Source organism: Gadus morhua, chromosome 8, assembly GCF_902167405.1.
Source record: "Gadus morhua chromosome 8, gadMor3.0, whole genome shotgun sequence".
Lineage (NCBI taxonomy): Eukaryota > Metazoa > Chordata > Actinopteri > Gadiformes > Gadidae > Gadus > Gadus morhua.
The window spans coordinates 13672058-13696827 of NC_044055.1; the positions used below are offsets into that span (position 1 = coordinate 13672058).

A 24770-nucleotide genomic window follows, 5' to 3' on the forward strand; every position below is an offset into this window, starting at 1 on the left:
GAGTATATACAACACAGGTCCTGTTACACAGGAACAGCGGGGCTAGTATGACATAATAGTATTGCTAGATTGTTGTTGACACAAGGCTTTTTAGTATATGTTTGTTAACACAATCACTGAATGGAATTTTGGACACCTTTTTATTGTTTTTAGTGTGGTTAATCTTAAATACTGTTTGAAAATGTTGACAATAATTAATATATCTGGATGCATTTCTCACTTTTTTAAGTTTTCCCAAAGCCAGAGCGATGAGGATAAAGTGGGAAATTGGTATCATCATGCCTTAAGTGTGCATATTGTAAATAGTTCTCTGCAAACCTATGGTGGCATCATGCCTTCAGTGTGCATATTGTATGTAGTTCTCTTCAAACCTATGGTGGCATCATGCCTTCAGTGTGTCTTGAACAGCCACAAAGGTTGCACATATTATATTCATATTTTATCGTATTTGTCTAAATAGATAGATTTGAGTGAAGTTACCAACACAATAGATTGCTGAGTTTTAGTAGCCCATATATTGATTTAACATAAATAACATGAATACCTTGTGCATGTGTGTATTTAATGCACCTATTTGTTCTGTTTAATGTTTAAGGCACACATTTCCATCTCCCTCTCACCAAAAATGGGAAACTTGAAACTACCAGCTGTTTTATGCCCATTTACTCTACTGTTCGAGGTCATGTCCCTTCTCCCGGGACATGACCTCGAAAAAAACAAAACATAGTTCTGCAATATAATTTGGTTGAATGTAAATCATTGTGATTGTGTATGTCATTAATTGAAGGAGCTGGATCATTTTTCTTGACTATATTAGATAGAAGGGAAGCAGGGGCATTTAAGAGGAGGAGCATTTAAGAGGAGTAGCATAACAACGTAACCTCTCCGCTCTCTTTAAGTTTCATTTTCTCTCCCTGAGCTTCAAGAATGGCACACAATAACGCCATTCTACGGAACAAGACAATCATTCAAGAAATTCTATCCGCAGATCCCCAATTCATACTCGACAAAGTGATAGAGAAAAAACTGATAACCGGCCGCGAATACACAAAACTGAACTCCATCAGTAAGGGGGACGCAGAGGATCTCGTTATCAAGCTCGTGGACACGCTCAACAACAAAGGAGTCCAAAGACAATCAGAGTTCATTGGTGTTCTACAGGATGAGATCGTCCTAGAAACGTATCCCAGGCTTAAAGACGTGGAATGGGGAGACAGTGGATCTACCGCCTCATCGAGCAGTTTAAAACGCTCCGCTGAGAGGAGTTTGAGTAAAGGTAATAAAAAGTGCTTTACGTCCTCTCTGTTAATTTCTATGTTCGATCTTAACTGAAAGTGTGTTTAGGCTATATGTTCAACTCTCTTGAACTCTCATTTACACAGATGCACCAGAGACCAAAAGCCAAAAGACGGTAACGATTTATCGTGTTGTTCAACAAAACTCACTGCACAGAGTCATTAATAGAATCAGAATGTTGTCCAATCAGAATGTTGTCAATCCAGTTGCAACATGTCAGTCAACAAGGAAATTGAAAACACATAGCACACCCACTGATTCACTATATCCGATTAAATAGAGAATCTGTAAGATTCTGTGGTTCAGGTTGCATGGGTCAAACATTTGTTCTATTTTTAAAATTCTTTAAATACATATACTCTATAAAACACAGTCTAAAATAGTATAGCATTAAATGTATCTGCATCTCTTCTCTGCTTGCAGGAAGACAAATATCCGATAACCAGCAAACCCACCGGTCTCTGTGTGATCATTAACAACGAGAACTTCCATGACAAAACTAATAGAAGTGGAACAGAGAAGGACGCTGGTAGGTTTTTGACAAGAGGAGAGCTACCTCAGCTCCTTGTTTCCTTGGTGCAGGGCTGTGTCCATGGAGGGCCCAGGATTCTAAAACTTAGACTTCACTCTCAGTTCAGTTTTAATCTATTCCTCCTCATCACTTTGCAAAGGATGGGTGTTATGGTCTGGTGCCACTCTCAGACCATCCCTCCTGCATTTAGACACACCACTGCCTTGTCTTCAAAGGACCGCTCTATCCCTTGCCTTTCTTCAATTTTCCCACAGAAAGCCTGGCCGACGTGTTCAGCTGGCTTGGCTTCCAGGTGCTGATGTGTAAGGACCAAACGGCGAGTGACATGGCCCAGGTCACGAAGCTGCTGGCGGACCCGGAGGACCTGGCGGCGCTGCAGAAGTGCAAGCTGGAGGAGTGGTCCGGCGGCAGGTTCACCCCACTGAGGGGGCTCCCGCAGCACGGCGACGCCTTCGTCTGCTGCGTCCTGAGTCACGGTGCAGAGAAGGTGGTCTTGGGCGTCGACGGCAAGAAACGGCCCATCAGCGACATCACCTCGGCTTTCAATGGAGAGCACTGCTCGGCTCTGCGTGGGAAGCCCAAGGTGTTCTTCATCCAGGCCTGCCAGGGGCATAGTCTCCAGCCAGGATATGTGGCAGATGACCTAACTTTTGAGATGCAAGAGCAGGACACCCCCCAGCTGGTCTTCATCCCGGCGGAGGCTGATTTCCTGGTTGCCATGGCCACGGTTGAGAAGTACCAAGCATACAGACACACAGTAAACGGCAGCTGGTTCATCCAGTCTCTGTGTAAGCAGCTCAAGGCGGGATGCCGCAGGTACTTCCCTTTGTCAATATCAAAAGTGCAACAAAGTGTACTAACATAGACACAGGACCAAATATCTGCCCTGAAGATGAATGAAGTACCCATACAGCAGCCTTTAACTGAGACTAATTCCAATATTTATAGTTGCTTGTGTTTTGTTTCAGGGGTGAAGATATCATGCAGATCCTTTACCGCGTAAACGATGACGTTAGCCAGAAAGAAATCCCTGGAATGTGTGGTGTGAAGACACAGATGCCTGAAGCCCAAAAAGTGACCCTGCGTCGCAGACTTGTGTTCTCGCCGTGTTCCAGCTGAGGAAACCAAACGCCAGGGGCAATCTGCTGCTGCTCTTCAGCGTGTACACGATAGTCGATATCGCAGTACACAGTAGTTGCCTTCTCTTTTGTTCTGTACGTTCTTTATTCAATCAGACAATACATACACATTCGATACGTTTTTAAGATTTTCCTTTCATGAGGTTACCTCGCTGTATGAAAAGTAGCCAATTTTTTTTACTCTTTTGTACGCCTTACTTTCTACTGTGAACTGTTTGTTTGAAGTAGTGTAGAAGTAAACAATGCCACAACAACATTGCTGTAACGGTGCTACTGCTCAACTTGAACATTACGGCAAATTCTCTGTATGCAGATCAAATAAGTGATCATGCATAAGAAACATACATGATCCCTTCCTGTCTTTATGAAAACAAAATGTAGAATAGACCTACAATATTTTTACGAATAAATGTTTCATCCTGTTTGTTTTTTGTTTCGGGTTTTTGTGTGTAGGTTTTTAGATGTGAAACTTAATTAAAATCCATCAATCAGCGCACATGGTTTTGTTTGAATGCGCATATAAATAATAGTTACGGTACTTCAACATCGTTGCCGGGCAACGTAATTTCGATGCGTTGTTGTGTCTTTCATTGGGTCAGATATTTGAAGCGTGTTGTAGTCAAACCATATCTACCGGTCGACCTATAATAACGATAATGAAAAGTCCGAGGATGATCGTCACTCAAGGTCCAAGTCGGCCTGTTGGCGTTCGTTTTATACACTTTTAGCATAACTGAATATCGAGTAAATCATGCAAGTCCCAAATGAAGACGAGGCGCCTATCGAATCTGAAGTTGAAACCCCCCACATTGAAACGACAGAAGAGGCGATACAATTCATTACAAGCATTGGTAAGTTGCAAATAGTCTACTTTAATAGCCCTATCTATCGTTCAATGTAAAATGTGTTTTGTGATGGAGCGGCCAGTAGGCCTACCAGTCTCTCTTTTAGATCAGTGTTCGTGAAAATCCTATTCTGCTTAAATCATGGTCGTCCATGGTCTGATTCTTGCGTTATCGGTTAGTTTTTTGTTATTCTCCCCCAATTTTTTTTTCGGTTGATCGTAATCGTAATCATAATCCTCAATGTGTGTGAGCGCGCATGTGTCTATGCGTGCTTGCGTATGCGTGTGTGCGTGTGCGTGTGCGCGTGCGTGCGCGTGCGTGTGTGTGTGTGTGTTGCAGAGCCATCCGAGCTGCAGAAATGTCTGTTTTCCGACTCGCTGGTGACGGTGTCAGAGGGAGGCAGAGACCTAGGCGAGTTCAGCCTAACGGTGGACTTTGCCAGCCGAGGCCCGCAGCCCTGTTTACTGTTGCGCGCCGTAAGCAGAGGAACCATCGACGGCACCCCTTGCGGAACAAGAGTGACAGGTGGGGAAAGTTTAGGGGCCGGGCTATTCAACTTTAGGTAACAGGTGGGCTACAAAAACACATGGGGAAATATATACACACATAAAACAATCAGACACCATTACAACCTTCAAGTCACAACTCAAAACTCACCTGTTCAAACTCGCACACAACGTCTAACTGATCACTGTTTTGATTGTTTTTTTGTTTTGTTTGGTCTTGTTTTTGTTTTATTTATTTCTTATTGCTTATGTTTATTTATTTTTACACAATGTCTTGTTTTGTTTTTTAAAAATGTATGATGAATATATGCTCTGTAAGGTGACCTTGGGTGTCTTGAAAGGCGCCTCTAAATTAAATGTATTATTATTATTATTATTATTTATAGCATGAGCATCTCATCTATCTGACTTTAGTGGTCAGAGACAACCAAGAATGACAAATAGGCCTACACATGGCCATTGGATTGTCATGCAAAATAAAAATAGCATGGCGGGAACTGAATGATGCCGGCTCAAAGCCCTATTGTACGAACCCAGTGGTAAATGGCCAGGTATTTATTTGTGTATTGCACTGGGACCTGATTGAACAAGTCTTTGACTCTCCTTATCAATGTTTCTGTTTCAGCCTACATCTCTGCTGCCATGGAGACGCTGGAAGAGGACCTCCATGAATATGTCCAGGTGAGACAAAACGACGACTGGTCGTAGACTAGGCCTACTACTACTACAACTACTACTACTATTATACTATTAATACTACTAGCCTACTACTACTAGCCTACTATTCTACTACAATTACAACTACTTTTCTACAATTACTACTGCTAGCCTACTATACTTCTACTTTCACTATTACTAGCCTATACTATATTGGTGCTACTAATTCTACTAGCCTAGTACTACTATAAGCCTACTACTATTTACTACTATTACTAGCCTACTTTCCTGCTACTAACACTAGCTTACTACTATCACTTCAAAGAGTCTACCTCTACTATGCTTCTATTATTACTTACTAGCCTACTACTACTATTTCTAGCTTACTACTATTACTTATACTAGCCTACTACAACTATACTTCTAATTCTATTACTAATGATCCTACTATTATCCTACTATTACGGGGACATTCTAAGCATACTGATCTGTCACTCCAAGATGGATGCTTTAGGATTTTCCCCCATTATTTAAAAAAAAAAGTAATGGTTTCTCTCTTGATCTTATGCCGTATAGGCCTGTGTGTGTGTGTGTGGCCATACTTGTACCACATTCAGGAAATATGACTCATGCACATTTCCTTATAGCAGTTACTGAACTTGTTTTTAAACAGAGATCATTATCGCTTACAGTTGCTTCTTCCCCGGGAGCACATATTGGAGGGAGGGACAGATTTGACAGTGGCTGTAAGGTCGATTTCATTGTTTGAAGATATGGTGGACTGCTATGGAAGCAAATGTGAACTTTAAAAGCCATTAAACTATGTATATGGAAATATGAACACACAATTGGATCCATTTTGAATTGATTCCCTTTGAAATTCTAATATATTTTATGTTGAACCTTTTCAAAATCACGATTTCAAATATGATATTATCAATGTTCACTAACTCAGATACAGAAATGTAAGTTTTATTAGCAAATAACATTAATTTAAGTAACCAGGAGATTCAAGCCATACCAGTACCAACTGCAGCAGCAGGGCTTTCAAAGGACAGCAATTCCATTTAGAATTTTCTTGAAACATATCTTGTGGTGTAAAACCCATGTAACTATACTTTCTAGTAATTCATTAGAAGTATTATTTAAAAATATATAAATATCACATATTGAAAATAGTTATATATTAATAGGGGGGTTGAACACTTTTGCAAGGCACCTTTATGCCGGTTCTGAGCCCCCTCAAGGTCTAGTTGTCCTTCCTATTTCACTCTCTTACTTGAGATACGTTTGTAGGACGTCCCTGTCCTGTAGAACCTCAATGAACTCTGTTTGTCTTCCTTGGATGATGAGTGTGTCCACAAGCTTGATTACGAGATCCTCTGCATCACCCTTATTGATGGTGTTCAGTTTTGTATGTTTGCGGGTGGATGAATCTTACGATCTTGATAAGATTACGATTTGAATACGTGTGTTTCTACATGCATCTGTCTACACAGTGTCCATTTGAATCCCACACCCAGCTATCCTTGAGAACCCAGTTGGCGTTCCACCTTTTAATATGAGAACTCTATGCCCCGCCCCCCCCACACAGCTGCCCGACCACAAGATGGAGAGGAGGTGTCACATGGTGCAGCGCGACGACAGGATGATGGTGGACAGGATCACCACTGCAGGGGAGGTGAGGTTGCTACTGGTTGCCTGGCTGCTTTATGTGTGTGTGTGTGTGTGTGTGTGTGTGTGTGTGTGTGTGTGTGTGTGTGTGTGTGTGTGTGTGTGTGTGTGTGTGTGTGTGTGTGTGTGTGTGTGTACGTTCAGGAGGCGAACACTAGAGCGGCAGCTAGTCTGTCTGCTCTATAAGGGTGTGTGTGTGTGTGTGTGTGTGTGTGTGTGTGTGTGTGTACGTTCAGGAGGCGACCACCAGAGGGGCGGGTAGTCTGTCTGCTCTATAAGGGTGTGTGTGTGTTTGCAGGAGGTGACGCGGCAGAGCGACAGCTACTGCCTGTCTGCTGTAAGAGGGCTGCTGAGCGAGGGCTCCAGCATGCTGCTGATGCGTGTGATGGCACTGAGGAGGGCTGTGCCAGAGACCCTGACCCTCCCCTCCCTCCACCAGGGACCACAGCTCAGACAAACCACCTTCGTGAGTAGAGGTCACAGTTTCGGCAAAATGAAAAATGAGCACTCTAAGGTCTGAATTGGTTAACCTATTAGGGTTGCATATTACACTTGAACAAATTATAATAGATTATTCATGAATTTTTAAGGCCCAAAACTCACGTCTTTTCCGCGATTTAGATTTTATTTAAACAATTACGGCGCTGTATTAGCTACGTGAAACATTAATTCATTAAGTATAGACGATATATGCAAACAGAATAATGAAACCATGAGGCTATGAAAATTTTAAGGTGATGCTCTCCCGACAAACCAATCCAAAGTACAAGCCCCAGCAGTGGCCTCACAAAAATGCCATTTTGCTTCCATACGATAGGGCCTTCTGAGCGGTAAATTAGAGCTGAATACTGAATACAGGAATCAACAAACGATGTGTGTCTGCATGTACCATCACGTCGGCAACATCAGGTGTCCAACACTTGTTGTTGGCTGTTTTATGGAGGTGAACATTTTAAATGTATGTTTCGGTCTGACTTGTGTGTCTCGGTCAACATTCTCTGGTTGGGTGTCGTTAGTTGTGGCAGACATTGACCATTCAAATTATGATCATTATAATTATAAACATTGGAGCGAACGAGAGTGGGAGGAGGGGGATTCAAATTCAAATACAAATTTAAAAAAGCTTTATTTGCATGAGCAAATAATATATTTGCATTGCCAAAGCAGGTGAGCAATAAAGAGGTCAAAGCATAATAGGTTAGATACAAAATATATATACATATCAGATATTAGAATATTAAATACTCAATACATAAAAAGTAAAATGTGCTATATTATAATATAATATCCCACATAATCCCACACAAAAAATAAATGAATAATATTCTGTACTCTCTTGTCGGGGCAATTTCTCTATCAGAGTTTGCGTCTAAGTCAGATGAGATATTTAGATGCAAAAAGCACACAATACTTAGACAATTGGTGGTCATATATATTTGTAATAAAAGGAACCAAGATACATCACAACATGCATCAACAAACAACATAACAGGCATGCACCACAATAATCTGAGGCCTCAGATGGAAGTTCACCCTGTGTCTTACTTCATACTCTAAATGTACGCTCGGTAAATCAGGAGTTTTTATGCACTTAGATCGGATCCTTGAGGGCAGTGGGCCCCCAATAAACCAAAAGCCTTTGTTAACCAGATGTTAATCTATTGATTGTAGTTCCTTAAGAGGTTGAGGCTGGTCCTTATCACCTTTTGCTTCTCCGCACTCCCCAGGGGGTCAAGGAAAAAAGGCCCAAACCAAACTACAGACAACACGGAAACTGAATGTGAAACCAGAGTACATCACATGAAACACTAAGATTTACATTTTAGACGACCCTGCAGAATAACACGGTGGCAAGATGGGATCATACACGGAATAGTATACAAACCCTAAATTCATAAAGAAAACCGTAACATGTCGATTTTCCATCACACTCTCTCTCTCTCTCTCTCTCTCTCTCTCTCTCTGTCTCCCCTCTCTCTCTCTCCCTCTCTCTCTCTCTCTCTCTCTCTCTCTCTCTCTCTCTCTCTCTCTCTCTCTCTCTCTCTCTCTCTCTCTCTCTCTCTCTCTCTCTCTCTCTCTCTCTCTCTCTCTCTCTCTCTCTCTCTCTCTCTCTCTCTCTCTCTCTCTCTCTCTCTCTCTCTCTCTCTCTCTCTCTCTCTCTCTCTCTCTCTCTCTCTCTCTCTCTCTCTCTCTCTCTCTGGCCAGAGGTCACTAGGGCTGAAGCATCTGGCGGTGGGGCCAGAGACATTGGAGGTGTTTGGTGTGGAGCGGGCGGTCGAGGCTCCCGGGGAGGTCCCCGCTCTCTGGCGCTGCTTCTTCCTGGCCGATGGGTAGAAAACACACACACACACACACACACACACACACACACACACACACTGGAATAGTGAGATGTTAGTTTCTGCTTATATGTGTCAGTGTGTGTTGCTGATGTGAACATTGGGTGTAAAGGGCGGTGTTGACCTCTGCTTGTTGGATGTATTTCCCACCAGGCACCTGGCCAGCAGGGAGCAGGTGGGGTCACCTGTTACCATGAGGCTTCTGCAACTCCCCCCACAGCTTGAAAAGGGTGACCACACACACAGAGGAGTAGAATTAAAAAGGCTTATTCGGAAGTAGAATAAGACAATCACTGTATGTGTGTGTGTGTGTGTGTGTGTGTGTGTGTGTGTGTGTGTGTGTGTGTGTGTGTGTGTGTGTGTGCGTGTGCGTGTGCGTGTGTGTGTCTGTGTGTGTTTGTGTGTCAGATGCAGAGAATGACAAGCCATCCTTTGGGAAGACACCTCTGGTCTGGGAGGAGGACATGGAGATGCATTCCATGTTCCTTGACAGAAAGGTCACACAACAAAGCATCTTCTCAAAGATATGTTTCAAATTGTATACTAGTCTTATAACCTGCCTATAGCCTGTGTTTGAGCGTGTGTGTGTGTGTGTGTGTGTGTGTGTGTGTGTGTGTGTGTGTGTGTGTGTGTGTGTGTGTGTGTGTGTGTGAATAGGAGGAACTCATGGCGGACCACGCCTCATACCTTCGACAGCATCCGGAGCTGCGACACCTGCTGGCTGACTTTCTGCAGTTCCTGTTGATACGGAAACCGGACAACGTCGTACATTTTGCGAAAGAGTACTTCCTCCCTTTCGGCTCACAGTGTAGTCCAGAAACCAAATCATAATTTAGACCTCATTCACTCCTGAGGAAATATACAGAATCTGGGTGCTAGACTTGGTAGTGTCTTGTCAATCCCGTAGTATAAAAAATAATAATTTTAGCATCCCTTATATATTTTGGATTTCCTGTGCACTGTAGTTGTGTTTTAATAAAGTTGAATGTTTTGAACTCGCTCGTCCGATGGTTTAGTTGTGTAAATGCCTTTGTGTCAATCATTCATAACCTCTATGTTTATAACTTGGTATACACTTTTGGAAGTATTTATTTGTGTGATAATATGTTTATTTATTTGCAGACGTTACATATTATGATTTCCGAGTTTATATTGTAATCAAGTTTTCCTACATTGGAAAATACTAGAGGAAGTCACCTATACATTTTATGGTTATTGTATGGGGTGAATTCAAGGCGGACCAAGCCTGATACGATACCTTCGACATCACCCGGAGCTGCGACACCTGCTGGCTGATTTTTTTTTTTTAAATAGCATCCTTAATTTCTTTTTGAGAATTTGCTTGGCGCTGTAGTTGTTTTACAGTAATAGTTGAAAGTTTTGAATTCGCTCGTCAGATGGTTTGTGGTTTGTGAAATCCTTTCTGTCAATCATTCATAACCTCTATGTTTATAACTCATTATAGACAGATACCTATTTGTGTGTAAATATTTCATTATTATTCTTAAGATGCAAGTTATTTTGATTCCATATTTTATCTTGTTTGTCTGTTGGCCTACATTGGGAAGTACCATGGGAAGTACCAACAAAAACCTGAGTGTCGCAAGTCTGGATTCGACCAATGAGCGATACTTACGCGGATGACGTAAACGTACGTCACCAATGGAAAGTACTTGCGGAAAGAAAGTTGATAAGAAGTTGGTTCATGTCAACAAATATAAGCATAAGTAAGTACGATTTATTTGTACAGCGCCTTTCACAGACCAGGGTCACAAGGCGCTTCACAATATTGCCACACAATCACCCATTCATACACACATTCAAACAGACGGCGGAGGAGTCAGCCATGCAAGGCGACAGCCAGCTCGTCGGGAGCAGTTAGGGTTAGGTGCCTTGCTCAGGGACACCTCGACACTCAGCTAGGAGGAGCCGGGGATTGAACCAACCTTCCTTCAGGTTAGCAGCCAACCTGCTCTACCTCCTGAGCTACTGCCGCCCATAAGAGAACGGCCATAATCTTGTTAAATTCATATAAGAGAACGCAACAAGATTTTATTCGGGAGTACATTGTAGCTTGGTCGTTGTTATCAGGTGGGTCATAAAATGTGTTTTTTATTAGACTGTTTGGACATTAGATGGTATTCGTGCCATGATATATCAGCTGGTCTAACAACATGTAACATTACATTATAACTGAACGAAACGCCGAAGGCATCACCTAGGTTGTAACGTTGTAGATATGCTGAGGTTTGTCATTCTTTTTCTCATTTGTCACATGAGGTTTATCATACTTTTTCTTCGCTCTCACCCCCCATCTTTGATAGAGGATTTCGTTTTTCTGGTTTCCTTGATGGACTTGACTATACTCGCCAGCATCGACGATGATCTCGATTCGTCTGAAGTGGCTGCCCTTTGCTTCCTGTGCCGGGATGTACTCAGTAAGAAAGGTCTTAAGAAGGCAAGTATTTCTTTCTTTCCATTATTCTCATAGCTAAACGCGCAAGCCCACGTCTAATGTTATTTTCATCAATGTTCAGCTGTGTGACGCTTTTCTAAAGTTCGACTTTCTCAAATCGAATCGGATACAATGTTTAGTCTAGCAAGGCCATTCTGTTTGGCTAAATTATGTGGATGTATGATTAACTTTACTTGTTCCATTTAGGTAAAAGATGGGAAGGACCTGTTCAAGCAGCTGGATGAGAAAGATCTCCTCAGCAACAGCTGCTTTCTCTATCAACTGCTCCGTATCATCAAAAGAGAAGACCTGCTCAGTCGATTGCAGGGGGATGTAACTCAGACCGACTCAATTCCAATTGTAACAGATTACAGGTGTGAACAATCGATTACAAAGGATCATTGAATTTTTTTTGGTGTAGTTGTAACAATAAAACGTCTGGCTCTTTCTTCCCCAGAATAGTTTTTCTCCCCCCTCACTAACATCCCCTTCTAACCTGCTTCTGTGTGTCAGGGAGATGCTGTACAACCTATACGAGGATGTAATTGAGAAGAATTTAAAGAAAATGAAGTACCTACTCGGCGACAATGGAGTGGGCCGGGGGCAAATTGAGCTTTGCACTGTAAGTGTGTGTGTGTGTGTGTGTGTGTGTGTGTGTGTGTGTGTGTGTGTGTGTGTGTGTGTGTGTGTGTGTGTGTGTGTGTGTGTGTGTGTGTGTGTGTGTGTGTGTGTGAGAGAGAGAAATAGTGTGCATGGGAGAGAGAGTGAGTATACAAACAGGGAATGAAGGTTGGTGGTCTTCTGTTCTTTTCCCAGACGGCGCTGGATGTGTTTTCTCTCATGGAGGACAGCGGCCTGCTGTCTAGACAACGGCTGGACAAGCTTCAGGAAATACTAAAGGAGTGTGATTCACAGCTCGTCAATACAGTGCAGAAATACATCAACGGTGCACAATACACTCACATGCTCACTCACACACACACTGCCCGTCAACAATGTTTGTTGCCACAATGTTTGTTTACAGCAGAATGAGCTGAACAACTAATGTGTTTTGTCTCAGCAGGTGGATATGCATCGCAAACGCCAAGCATTGGTCCCCAGGATAGCCCTTCTTTCAGCATGGGAAACCCGGTATGTGTGTGCATGTGTATACCCCTCACCGATCAATATGGTGTAAGGAGAGATCCTGAGCCTACTCATTGACAGTGTTTCTGTGTTTGCGTTCACAGAGAGAGGCACCTCCAGCCGTCAGTCCCTCTGTGCCTTGTATGACACGCTACAGTGAGTGGCTTCGTCCACACACACTCCTTAGAAAACACACCCTTGTGTTGAGGGGCTTAACAAAGCCCCATCACAATTGACAGCACATATTTTAGGCTCTAGCTACACTAATCTGCGTACACGGATGTATGGCTGCTCGCAGCTACCCTCACGTTGAATGTTGGTGGTATTATTGTTTTTGCCGTACACCCACAAATACGAGAAGCTCTGGTGTTGATAACCCTTGCTCTCAATGGGTCTCAACACAATTGTTCTTTGAATGCAACATTTTTGCGATCCGATCCGCCTGATCGGATCTGGGTCCACGACCGACAGTTAGGCCCAATCCCATTTCTACCCCTTACCCCTTCAAAACAAGGGGGAGGGGTAAGGGGTAGAAATGGGATTGGGCCTTAAAATAGATCACGAAAGAACAGGTACTTGTGCGAGCGTCGGTTTAACCTTCTGGGGATCTCTTTGGGTCACCAGGCGAACCCGGCGCAGCGCAGAGTCTCGTCTCCGACTCCGACCTCATTGTAGCAGCGACCTCTGTTCTGCACCCGGTAACCACGGCAACATGCCAGCTTAGTTCTCAGGGTCTCGGCACGACAGTTTCTAAATGTAGTAAATGTTGGTATAATTAATCTTGCTATTCTACGCAGGACTTCTACACATTGAGGAATAACCCTCGGGGGACCTGTCTGGTCATCAACAACGAGCACTTCACCGGAGGTGATTTGCGAAACCGACGAGGGACCCGAGTGGACGAGGGTAAGCCTCTTCGTGAGATTACCTTTTAATGTGGGCGCTTGCATGTGCTGTGTAGGGAACATCATTGATTTGAAAAGTCGAGCCATCGTAGGAGCGCAGCGTATCAACCAGGTCCATTCCTACTGTTAGAACAGTTTTTTAAAGGCCTGACCGCAGCATGCATGGGCTCCGAGCGGCTCCTGACAAGGCCTTGCCGAGGCGATTTGTGAAGCGCCCAATGTCTGTTGTGACACTGTACTGTGTGATCCGCCCCAAAGGTTCTCATGGAGACTCTTACCAAGGGCCACAGGTGTATCTGCTCTCACCTGCTGCTCTCTGCATTACTGCCCCCCTCCCCTCTTCCCCGGCCCCCCCTTCAGAGTCCCTGCGACAGGTGTTTGGGAAGCTGGGCTTCCAGGTTGTCGTGCACAGCGACCTTACTGCAGACGCCATACGCAGGGTGCTGGAAGACCTCGGGAAAAAGAGTTTTTATAAGGCGGATGTCCTGGTGAGCATCAACACTTTTTCAATCTGCAGCCTAACCCGTCGGCGTCCCGGTGAAGCCCCGTTTCCAGACTCATCCCACCGCGGAGAACATCTGGGGACGGGTGGTTTGAATGTGCAGATAATGGAGAGATGCTTTGTCAAATTCTTTGTGCTAGATAAGCTTGTTACTGACTTGTATTTGATATCAGTATGTTGCTTTGGATAAAAGTGGTTTTGGGTTCTTAAGGCTCTTAAGCTTCTAGCATAGTTTCACCTGAACTCTATTATTTATTATTTGTATTTTTATCTAAAGCCACTTAAGGGACATGTCTAGATGCATTCATGAGCAGACAGAGGTTTGTGGACGGCCACGGGAGGACCACAGGGTATACTACACATGTTTATAGGGTTGGGGCCCCATACCTTTCACCTGGGGGTCCCAACACCCTGACCATCGGACCATCCAGCCCCGTCTTCCTCTGCCCCGGGCCAGGTGGTGTGCGTGCTGTCCCACGGGGAGAATGAGTGCGTGTTCGGGACGGACGGGAAGAAAGTTTCCCTGAGGGATCTGCGGATGCCCTTCACCAGTGCGGGGGCCCCCACGCTGGCCGGAAAGCCCAAGCTGTTCTTCATACAGGCCTGCCAGGGTAGTACCTACCAGAAGGGGGCGCTGCCGTGTCCGCCCAGGCCCCAGGATGAGGAGGCCCGCAGGACGAGCATGAGCCTGGAGGTGGACGCGGGGGCCCTGCCGGCGGAGCTGGTGGCCGAGGAGGCGGACTTCCTGATGGGCATGGCGACAGTGGAGGAGTGCATCTCGTTCCGGAACATTTCCACGGGGTCCATCTACATCCAGGAGCTGTGCAAGCAGTTGCTGGTGTCGGCCAAGCGGTGAGAGATGGAGGCGGGGAGGTGGTGGAGGGGGAGAGGTGGTGGAGGAGAGAGAGGGGAGAGGGTGGAGGGGGAGAGGTAGTGGAGGAGAGAGAGGGGGGAGGGGAGAGGGTGGAGGGGGAGAGGTGGTGGAGGAGAGAGAGGGGGGAGGGGAGAGGGTGGAGGGGGAAAGGTGGTGGAGGAGAAAGAGGGGGGAGGGGAGAGGGTTTGGAGGGGGAGAGGTGGTGGAGGAGAGAGAGGGGGGAGGGGAGAGGGTTTGGAGGCTCTTTTAAAGGGCTCAAGTCATGCCACCAGGTATGGGTGTGATTAGCTGGTACAAGCCGTTTGGCACAGGGAAAGAATGATTTTCATAGTGATATCACAAGTGTGCGTGTCCACCTAGATCTACGCTGGATAGGTCAGTCTACCAGCCTACCCATTGGACTGTAGCAAACGTTGCTCCTCCATCCTTCATATATCTGGGTGGACACACCCACTTGTGATGTCACTATGAAAATCATTCCTTCCCTTAGCAAAATGGCTTGTACCAGCTAATCACAGCCACACCTGGTGGCATGACATGAGCCCTTTAAAGAACAGCATCCAAACCCTCTCCCCTCTCTCTTCTCTCTTGACATGGTTGAATAAGAATGAATCAGACAATCGTATCAGCTAAGCAAGCTGGTCATTTCTCAATAATTAAATTTCCCCAAATAGTGGAGGGGGTATAATTGTGATTACGAAGACAACTTGATGAGCAAACGAGCAAATTGATGGAATGGTTAAATGACCTCGATGGGTAGAAGCTAAAGTAGTTCCACGCGAAGACCAAAGTAACCCTTTTGATCGGCTCTTCCTCTGGCTCCTGATCCAACTGATTTTCTTGATTCTTCTTTTTAATCTTCTGTGCAGCAAAGACGACCTCCTCACTACGCTCACGCGAGTCAACCGGGAGGTCAGCAAAGGAGACTATCTCCGTCACAAACAGATGCCCCAGCCCAAGTACACCCTGACCAAGAAGCTGGTCCTCACGGAGATGGAGACGGAGACGGAGATGGAGATGCTCAAGAACTAAACGACCGACGGTCAGATTTTCCGGACCCACTGGGACTTGTTTTTTAAACATGACGCCAAATGCAGAGTGTGCCACACAAACACAAAGCCTTCCGTTTGTTAGAGTCTATAAGACATATGCAGTAAGGTTGAACCCCCATGGATAACCACAAGAAGCACTGGGAGGATTCAGCACATACAACCGAAACATCATTCTTGTTCATCTCTTGATTTGGAATGTTCTCTCAAATTCATTCTTAAAGTATTTTTACTTTAAGAATGTATTTTATTTATATTTCTATATCTATAGATGGATCTATCGATCAAAAAGTGTCATTTATATGTTGTTAAAGATCTATTTAGTTAATGAGTGCCAACATTTGATTTACAGAGAGGGGGATGGATAAGGATATCTAAGAATGTATTTGACCTTTGGATTGTAATGTTTACTTAAAATGATGAAATGCTGAATAACTAAATGTAAACTATTCTTTGTCACTATAACCGTGGATTAAATATGTACACCTTTTGTGTAATGTGTTTGTTTAGGAGAGGACATTATATATCTATATCTATAGATATACAATGTTATGTATACTATGTCTATAATAATATATATAGATTACCTTTTCCTCTATATATCCATCAACAGTCCGGTAACTATCTGATTAGGTAATCATCTGGATGCAAACGCTATGCATGTCGGGGTTTTTTTTTAACCAATGAAAAGCGAGTAAACACGGGAATGTAGCAGGGACGACATTCCACCTCCATGCAACTGGTTTCAATCACTTCTAAGCAAATAATTCATTCGAGACACAACCGACCTGTTCATCTTTAGAAATATTGGTTACACTGTAGCTTTTGTAACTATCCCCGCCAGCTAAGGCAACCAAATCCAAGGATGGTTTGGTCCCTCTCCCTTTCTCTGGTCTCGTCCAGAAACCGTGCTGCTCACTCATCTGGGTGTGTTCTTTTAGCGTTTGGCAGATATGCTCGGCTCCACCCTATTTGTCATGGGTTGGAGTAGCCTACCGGGTAGTTTTCTAGTCATCGGGATCCAGTGTGATGATTGCTAGGTGCGGCCTGGTTGTTTAGTTAATGGTTGCTGCTTCGAAGTTGTGTCTTTTCCAAATAATATCTGCTCTTTTACCAAGTGAATGGCATTGTCAGGCTTGGCAAGACATTGATCATCTTAACACGTATTTTAGTCGGTAAACTGCGGGACCTCATCCGGTCGTTTGTCATCTTTATCGGGTAAGTCAAAACTATTTTTCTACCTTCGCCATGTTCCCACTTAAGCGAACGAATACGTCGGCCTGTAGGTGTCGTTCAACATCCAGGTTTAGGACATTTATAACATAAAAGCTCACTTGCCTCCAACTTCTGCCCCCTGAAAACTTGGTCCTTAATATCATATCGTTTTTATATCGGTTGAAGTGATCCAGTATCCCTAAACAACCAAATGCTAACATAGAAACCCTGTTAATTGAATAGGCTGTGTTGTTCCGCTTCACTTACATCCACAACTCTATTTAGGCCTACATGAGTTCTCCCTCCGGGTAAACATGGCCTCTGAACCTCTTCTGGTTCAGAGGCCAGAAGAGGTTCACCAAACGTGTTTTGGTTTGAAACACGTTTCAGTTATTATTAACCACATAGATTGTGAAGCCGTGAAGGTTAGAACTAAAATGAGTGAGTTTTATATATTTGTGTGATGTATATCTTCTCAAATTACTGGTGCCGTTGGCCAAATAAATGAAAATCTCCTGAACGCATTGCTTTGTTCGATATCCGAGAGGGTGGCCGCCGGAGCCAAAGGAGGCGCTTGTTTTAAAGGGCCCCGCCTCAAGAACAAGCACAACCAACATCTTTCCAGGCGGCTGTGAATGTTGGGTGTTTTTTTTTAAGGCCGAGCACCATGGCTGTCTGTTGAGCAATTTCTTTCCATGTGTTTGTTTTCATGCTGTTGCCTGGGGATCGGGGATGCCAATGACTAAATCCTCATTGATTTTCGTTTTTGTCCGTTTTTCGGAAAGTCGAACTTTTCTTGATTGGTAACTACTTTGTGTAAATAATTTTTGTCAGTTATTGTATCAACCAAGTATTTACAACAGGGAACACGTTGGAACTTATAAGGAAAACTAAAATTATAGTACAATTATACCCTGTTGTTGCTATTGTGTGCGTGGACGCACGCACGCACGCACGCACCTTGAATTTAGCCAAATGATTTGTTTTGAGGAAGAGAGCAGAGAGGGTTTGAATTTCTCCCTGTTTCCTCTCTTTAGTGGTGTGCAGAAGGCAAAGTGTAAATGATCGCCTCTATCTGACCATTATTGACAGTAGTGAACGGTAATGCTCATTAACTACTGGTAGGCTTACTGTTGATTCCCATTTTTTGACTCCCATGTTTAAGTCAGCCAGTCATCAGTGAGTAAAATGGTTAATCAGACTTCCGAACATTGGAGACATATGTAAACACTAAACAGTATTCCTGCACATCTTTATATAAATCAAGAGACTGAGCAATGGCCCTATGTGTGGCTCTTTTGATCTGCTATCAGACTGGTGCCTGGGAGATCCAGTTTAGAGACAGCCATGACAGGATTTGTCTTTTGGTGTATTTATTTTTCATTTCTCCCACTCCTCATTATAGTCCAGTAGCCTCTTGACAGTGATCTCTTGTCAATGTTTTGTAACTGAACTCCTGCCCAATGAAGAGGTAGGTTAGGTAGGCTTTGTGTTTCAATGGACTCAAGTTAATAAAAATAAACAACCCTGCTGTGATCTCAGACACCAGTGTGTGTGTGTGTGTGTCCGGCCCTGACCGTGCCTCCTTCTCCCCATGTTCCTCCAGGTAAGCATGTCCAGGTCAGACTATCCCCCCGGCTACGACCCCTCCCTCGCCCCGCTGTACGGGCCCCAGGGTGGCGGCGGCTACCCCCCTCCCCCGGCCTACGGTTTCCCAGGCTTCGGGGGGCCCCCACAGGGCCACCCGTCTGCACCGTACGGCGCCGCCCCCAACGCGCCCCCCTACTCCGGGCAGCCCGGGGGCTACCCGCCGGGGGGCTACCCGCCGGGGGGATACCCGCCCGGTCCGAAAGCGGGGCAGCCTCATCCCGGTGCTGGCTATGGGTACCCCAACCAGCCACCCATGCCTCCCATGCCCCCTATGATGCCGCCCACGATGCCCTCCGATGTCTTCAGCTCAGGTAGGACCTGTGGCCGTGGAGATGATCCCTTGCCAGCGACCTGTGTTCCTTGTGATGTGTTCCTGTTTGTTTGTTTGTTTGGGGGCTAAAGGGCGAGGGCAGGATACTGCAGCCGCCATGGGGGTTTCAGTCCCAGCTGACCGGCGCTCGGTTTGATACCCTATCTCGGCAGCCATAACCGGTGGGCTCCTTTTTAGAGCAAGACGCCTCAGCTGTAGCTCTGAGGTCACTGTGTAGGGAGGTCGTTATGTAAAGCAGTGAGGTCAGTGTCGGTGGCGCATTGTTGACGGGTGCTCCATCTCCTACCAGATGACGCAGAAGGGGGGGGGTTTGCTGCGAGGGACAGCGGTTGGGACAGCCTCAGTGTTCGCCATGCCTTCATCCGCAAGGTAAGCACCTCTGAGGACCACTGACAGCTCCCTGACTGAAAATAGTGTGTTTACCTGTTCAGGTACATGGGACAAAGTTTCTTATTATCTCTGCCCCCGTCTCCCCTCAGGTGTATATGATACTGGCCTCCCAGCTGCTTCTCACCACGGCGATCGTGGCTGTGTTTGTTTTCGTGTAAGTACACGCCGATGGCCGCACGGCTATCTGCATGTCTGATGCAGTAGGCTGCAGGTGTGGTTTGTAACTGTGTCTCTGTATCCTTTTAGGGAACCGGTCAGGTTGTTTGTGCAACAAAACCCAGCCATCTACTGGGCCTCATTGTAAGTAATGTCATTGTAACGAAATTCCTTTTCGGCTGCAAATAAACTCATCGAGTCCCAGTACCCATTGATACCTGTGACGCATTTTCTCCCTTTCTCTTCTTTCCTTTGCCTTTCTATAGTGGCGTGTACTTTGTAACACACCTTGTTCTGGTCTGCTGCACAGGACCCAGGTGGGTGAACACTGGGTGACCACATTTGTAGATAGGAATCATCAAGTACAAATTGTAATGCTTTGTTTAATTGAAATACATTTTCTACCTTTCGTAGGAGGAAATTCCCATGGAATGTCATCCTTTTGCTGATATTTGTGAGTCCAAAAATGCAAGGCAATATGACATTTAAAGAAAGTAACTGCTCCACAATCCCCTAACTGAGGCGTTCATTTGGAATTGATATGATTTACATTTTGATATGATGGTCATGGAAAATAAATTTGATCCAAACAATGGCCAAATAATTAGAAGTCAATTAGAAGTTTGGTGAACCGAAGTTCACCAGTTTGTGTTCTTTGTGTTGGTGTTGACTTGATTCTCCTGTGCTCTGTACAGACCCTGGCCCTGTCCTATATGACCGGGTCCATATCAAGGTGAGGCACTACATTAGCACCCAAACACTGTTCACCTGTCCTTCTATGATCTTCATAAACCCTGCATACTTTGTTTCCACCATAAGAGATAAGGGGGTACTTTATACCAATTGGAAAATTCGGAGTGTCATAGGCAGAAAGTAAAGGGCGCTAGTAGAGATCAAAGGATGGATATTTTTTTAAACAATATATAATCTATACAATTTTACTCTTATGTTTAATTTGTGAACACTAGTGATAACTTGACTACTAATAATTATAACTACAAAATGATGAATATAAATGATTCTGTTATCCTGTGTTCCGATTCCTATATAGCTAGCTACTCTTCCTCTATTTTTATTTTTTCTAGCTACTCAGATTTTGATTGTATTCTCAGATTTTTCCCAGGTTGTAAATCGCTTTGTGTGAAAGTGTCTGTGTGGTTTTTATCCCGTCTATCAGTCGCTATGATACCAAATCAGTGTTCCTGGCATTGGGCATCACCGCTGTGGTTTGCATTGTCGTTACTGTCTTCTGTTTCCAGACTAAGGTACGAGTGTGTTGCACAATGATTACTAGACCAAATTACCTTTTTTTTTTTTTACATTCAACTTAATGCTCTTTGGAAGAATCGGTATACGTTAAAAATAACTCAAACTGTTACATAATAATAGTGTGTGTGTGTGTGTGTGTGTGTGTGTGTGTGTGTGTGTGTGTGTGTGTGTGTGTGTGTGTGTGTGTGTGTGTGTGTGTGTGTGTGTGGGGCTGTGTTTTAAGCAAGGCCTGTAAACATGCATGTGGTTCCTGTCTCTCAGGTGGACTTCACCAAGTGCCAAGGTCTCTTCTGCGTGCTGGGGATTGTGATGCTCGTTACAGGCATCATCACCACCATCGTGCTGTCCTTCAAATATGTGAGTTACACAAAATCTCTGTTCATCCTTGTACTGTCTCGGCTATGTTGAAAATGGGTAATATCGGTTGGTTATTTGAAAGTAATACTAATTTTTTTTAATTGTTTATTTTACATTTTGTGCCATTTCATAAAAACTTTAATCAAATGTCGTCCCATGACATGGTTTATAGGCCAAATGACCATTGTTGCTGTAAAATACCAATCAAAAGCACTATTGGCCTGTAGTTGTTCATATCTGTACCAAGCGATCTAACTAAATAATATATAAAAAACTAAAACGGCCTATAACTAAATATAGGAACATAGGAATATCTTGTAGCATATGGACATTTTGTATAATGGACGTCAATTTATTCATGATTTTGGCCCTATAGTGAGTCCTCAATATCAGCATACAGCAGCTTATGAAGACCTCATCTTCCGATCCATTTCATATTACTGCATCCCTGTTGAAACGTGAACATTTTGTCCCAAACAGATGCCGTGGCTTCACATGCTGTATGCCGCTATGGGGGCCATTGTCTACACCCTGGTGAGTAGTGCAGCGCGCTGGCACCCTCTACTTTATGGGGCTCGGGTAATGGTTTCCAAATGTGTGGTTGCGCAATAGTTTCCCCTCCAACCTTTCCATACACGAACCAGAATACAAGCATTCCATGGTGTGTAAGGATATCGACTGTTTCCTTGTACAGATGACTCGTTCAACTAGCGTAGATCTTAGTTTCCTTCGGTTTAATTGTAAGCGTCCTTGAAAACACTTGGGGCTCTCCCGTGATGTCAGTTCCTGTATCTTCCACAGTTCCTGGCGTACCACACGCAGTTGCTGATAGGCAACAGGAAGCACTCGATCAGCCCGGAAGAGTACGTCTTCGGCGCCCTCTCCCTTTACGTCGACATCGTCCAGATCTTTCTCATGCTCCTGCAGCTCATTGGTGCCGCAAAAAGATAAGCTCACACTGGAAACACAGCCTTATATGGCCAACAGGGGAAAGACAGCATTTAATGGTCGGCAGGATGTGAGGAGGATTGTTGTTTAAGACACAGAACAGCAAACATTATCCTGGTGCTTTTTCGCTCTATTTAGTTGTATTAATATATAAGGAATTTGTCTGACTTAATCAGTTGTTTAAAAAGAAAAGGATCAATAACTGGCCTTTAAATTACATGAGAATCATTCCATGTTGACAAACTGAACAAAGGGCTTGCTAGGGAGAAAGCCAAAAAGGGTCTTTGTAAAAAGATGATTTATATGTATAAGCACATATAATGCACTTTGATGGAACAAATCTACATTTGTGCCACATACAACTTTAAAGGTGGTCACAATTGTAACTCCAGTATGCGTGTATATAAACTGACCTGTTCAAATAGTTACTTATCCTATATCCTTGCATTATCTTTACATTATTTCAACCAAGTCTGCTGCTGAAGTTTGAAAGTGGATGAGAAAACGAAGTGTTTTGAATGTTAAATCAACTTTGAATGTTAAATGTGTGTGCCTGCAGGCTTAGCTTCAGTCTCTGTGTACCTCATGAGATGCCTTTTTAATGAACTGTTTCCTCTGCCTTCATAGATGTCTTCCTGCTGTGCACTTTGTTATTATTTTGCCAATCTGGGTAGCAGTTTGTATATATCATTGGTGCACTTTCACTTCATCTTGCCCTCGCACCAAGTGATAAGGGATCACTCGTTGAGTGATGTTAAACCATTGATGCCAGGAAGAAAATAACCATAACATCATGTTTACTTTGTTTATGCTTCAAACTTATTTTGCAGCTTAAAGACTATATAAATTTGATCAGAAAGGTTAAGCTTCAGGTTATGTTTACGGAGGAAGGGCTTGGAATGAAATCACATGTTTAGGTTTTATAAATCAATAAATATTTTATTTGCAAGAGGTACAGTGTGGCTGCTGCATCACTTTAATGTTGTAAGTTCTCATATTTTCATTAAACACTTACAATACATGATCAGAGTATATGGACAAAGGACTTTGCTTCTATATTTATTTGATTAATGTCATGACATTAAAAAAAGATTACTACCTCCCCCTCATTCAGTCGTACTCGAGCCCAGTCACATCGTCCATGAATCCACCGTTGAGGAGGCCGTCCGGAATGAAAACGGATTCAATAACTGACGTGTAGCTCCCCCTGCACCTGATTTTTGGTTCAACACCCTGGAATGGGAAACCTATCTTCTGCCAGCAGGGGAGAGCAACTTCAGGAAACAAAGTCCTATCTGAGCACAACCACATACGTATGGTCATCACCAACATTCCGGGGTGCACCGTTACCGGTTGAGTTCCAGACCCTCATCACCGTGTCTCTGGTACCGGCTGCCCTCGTAGTCGCCCTCGTTGGACCTCTTCATCCTCTGGCGGACCCTCAACTGCTTCAGGCGGTTCTTGTCCACCTCTCTCTTGGCCAGGACAAAGCCCAAGATGCCACAAGGAAGGCCAATCATCCTATAGCGTCGACAAGACGGGGGAAACATGGTGTGTCAAATTGTTCATGTCTCTTCGTCGCCCCAAAACTCAAGTTGAAAAGCACAAGACAAAACCTGAAAATGTTAATCATATCCTGCCTGCCCATGCTAACTAATGGTGTTTCCTTATTAGCTAAGCAATAGAAAACGAAAAATAAGAGGCTGCTACAAAAGATATCGTTACAACTTGGAAGTTAGGCCAGGGGAGATCTCACCATGCATAACCGATTTTCATCATGGGATTCTTGGCCTTCCTCCTGGGAATATATTCCGGACCGTCGTACATTTCCTCATCCTCCTTCGTGTTCTTGCCGTCTTTCGGCGTGTCTGTGGTCTGTTGTCCCTTACTGGTGCTGCAGAGTGCGGGTCCGTGGGTGAGGTGCAGCGGTCGGCACTGAGCTGCCTTCATGCACACGGGCACTGCTGTGGTTGGGCGTTTATGTGTCCATTGAAGCTGGCCTGGCATGGGCCGCACACCTTCAACAGGAACAAAAAAAACATTTATTAATAGCGACAAAACAGATGATCGACAGAATTCTGCTCATGTGCACTGATGCACCGAGTAGGCTATTCCTATGGGAAGTCGGTTACCCCTTCTTTGCGAAGAGTTAAAAGTTGGAGGTGTTTTTTTATTACCCACCAAGTCGGCCTACACTTATTTATTTTATGATGTGATGATTTTGGTAAAGGCAGTGCTTTTCTTCTCAAAAACCTGAACAGTTTTCTGGCTAACGATAGCCATTCGGATATTACAAATCACACAATTTGGTATGCAGTGTCAAGAACTGTTAGTGTCTGAACTAAAGAATATAATATAAAGTTACGTTACCTTTCAGCAGAGCCGACCTAGCAAGGTTCCAACAGGTCGCCGCCATCTTTGTTGGTTATGTTATGACAGGAGGAATACGCATGCGCATACTGCGATGAACTACGCGGTTAAATACGCACAATATTTATCAAACACTACCCCGTACAATTTATAACTTTTCAATCAATTTAATGATTTCTAGATTAA

At 44.1% G+C, this 24770-nt stretch overlaps 4 protein-coding genes across 8 annotated transcripts; 3 read left to right on the plus strand and 1 right to left on the minus strand.

Annotated features, from left to right (window-relative positions):
• Window positions 1–596: 596 nt before the first annotated feature.
• Window positions 597–9983, plus strand: catip (ciliogenesis associated TTC17 interacting protein). Of its 2 annotated transcripts, XM_030363649.1 has the most exons (13): window positions 739–1276; window positions 1383–1411; window positions 1720–1825; window positions 2083–2644; window positions 2797–2870; window positions 4152–4337; window positions 4944–4999; window positions 6570–6656; window positions 6948–7115; window positions 8855–8979; window positions 9142–9218; window positions 9397–9485; window positions 9646–9983. In XM_030363649.1, the coding sequence occupies exons 1-13, from the start codon at window positions 928–930 to the stop codon at window positions 9817–9819; spliced, it is 2082 nt and encodes a 693-aa protein (XP_030219509.1). In that variant the 5' UTR covers window positions 739–927; the 3' UTR covers window positions 9820–9983. The 2 variants fall into 2 exon arrangements, with proteins under 2 accessions (XP_030219510.1, XP_030219509.1); XM_030363650.1 differs by lacking the exons at window positions 1383–1411; window positions 1720–1825 and having other exon boundaries at window positions 597–1276.
• A 588-nt stretch (window positions 9984–10571) lies between these two features.
• On the plus strand, window positions 10572–16388 carry casp8 (caspase 8, apoptosis-related cysteine peptidase). 4 transcript variants are annotated; one of them, XM_030363651.1, is made up of 12 exons: window positions 10572–10715; window positions 11313–11446; window positions 11651–11817; window positions 11957–12065; window positions 12260–12389; window positions 12504–12574; window positions 12673–12724; window positions 13193–13266; window positions 13366–13474; window positions 13834–13961; window positions 14433–14827; window positions 15719–16388. In XM_030363651.1, exons 1-12 carry the CDS (start codon window positions 10610–10612, stop codon window positions 15879–15881), a joined length of 1638 nt encoding a protein of 545 aa, XP_030219511.1. In that variant the 5' UTR covers window positions 10572–10609; the 3' UTR covers window positions 15882–16388. The 4 variants fall into 4 exon arrangements, with proteins under 4 accessions (XP_030219511.1, XP_030219512.1, XP_030219513.1 ...); XM_030363652.1 differs by having other exon boundaries at window positions 12507–12574; XM_030363653.1 differs by lacking the exon at window positions 10572–10715 and adding an exon at window positions 10817–11079.
• A 202-nt stretch (window positions 16389–16590) lies between these two features.
• On the plus strand, window positions 16591–23235 carry LOC115548807 (protein lifeguard 3). Its single transcript, XM_030363659.1, has 12 exons — window positions 16591–17116; window positions 18720–19074; window positions 19384–19463; window positions 19574–19638; window positions 19731–19784; window positions 19907–19957; window positions 20055–20094; window positions 20336–20373; window positions 20818–20905; window positions 21171–21266; window positions 21747–21800; window positions 22068–23235. Exons 2-12 carry the CDS (start codon window positions 18726–18728, stop codon window positions 22215–22217), a joined length of 1065 nt encoding a protein of 354 aa, XP_030219519.1. The 5' UTR covers window positions 16591–17116; window positions 18720–18725; the 3' UTR covers window positions 22218–23235.
• On the minus strand, window positions 23127–24669 carry LOC115548810 (uncharacterized). Its single transcript, XM_030363664.1, has 3 exons — window positions 24585–24669; window positions 23971–24232; window positions 23127–23735 (listed from the first exon to the last, which is right to left on the minus strand). Exons 1-3 carry the CDS (start codon window positions 24628–24630, stop codon window positions 23561–23563), a joined length of 483 nt encoding a protein of 160 aa, XP_030219524.1. The 5' UTR covers window positions 24631–24669; the 3' UTR covers window positions 23127–23560.
• Between the last annotated feature and the right edge of the window lie 101 nt (window positions 24670–24770).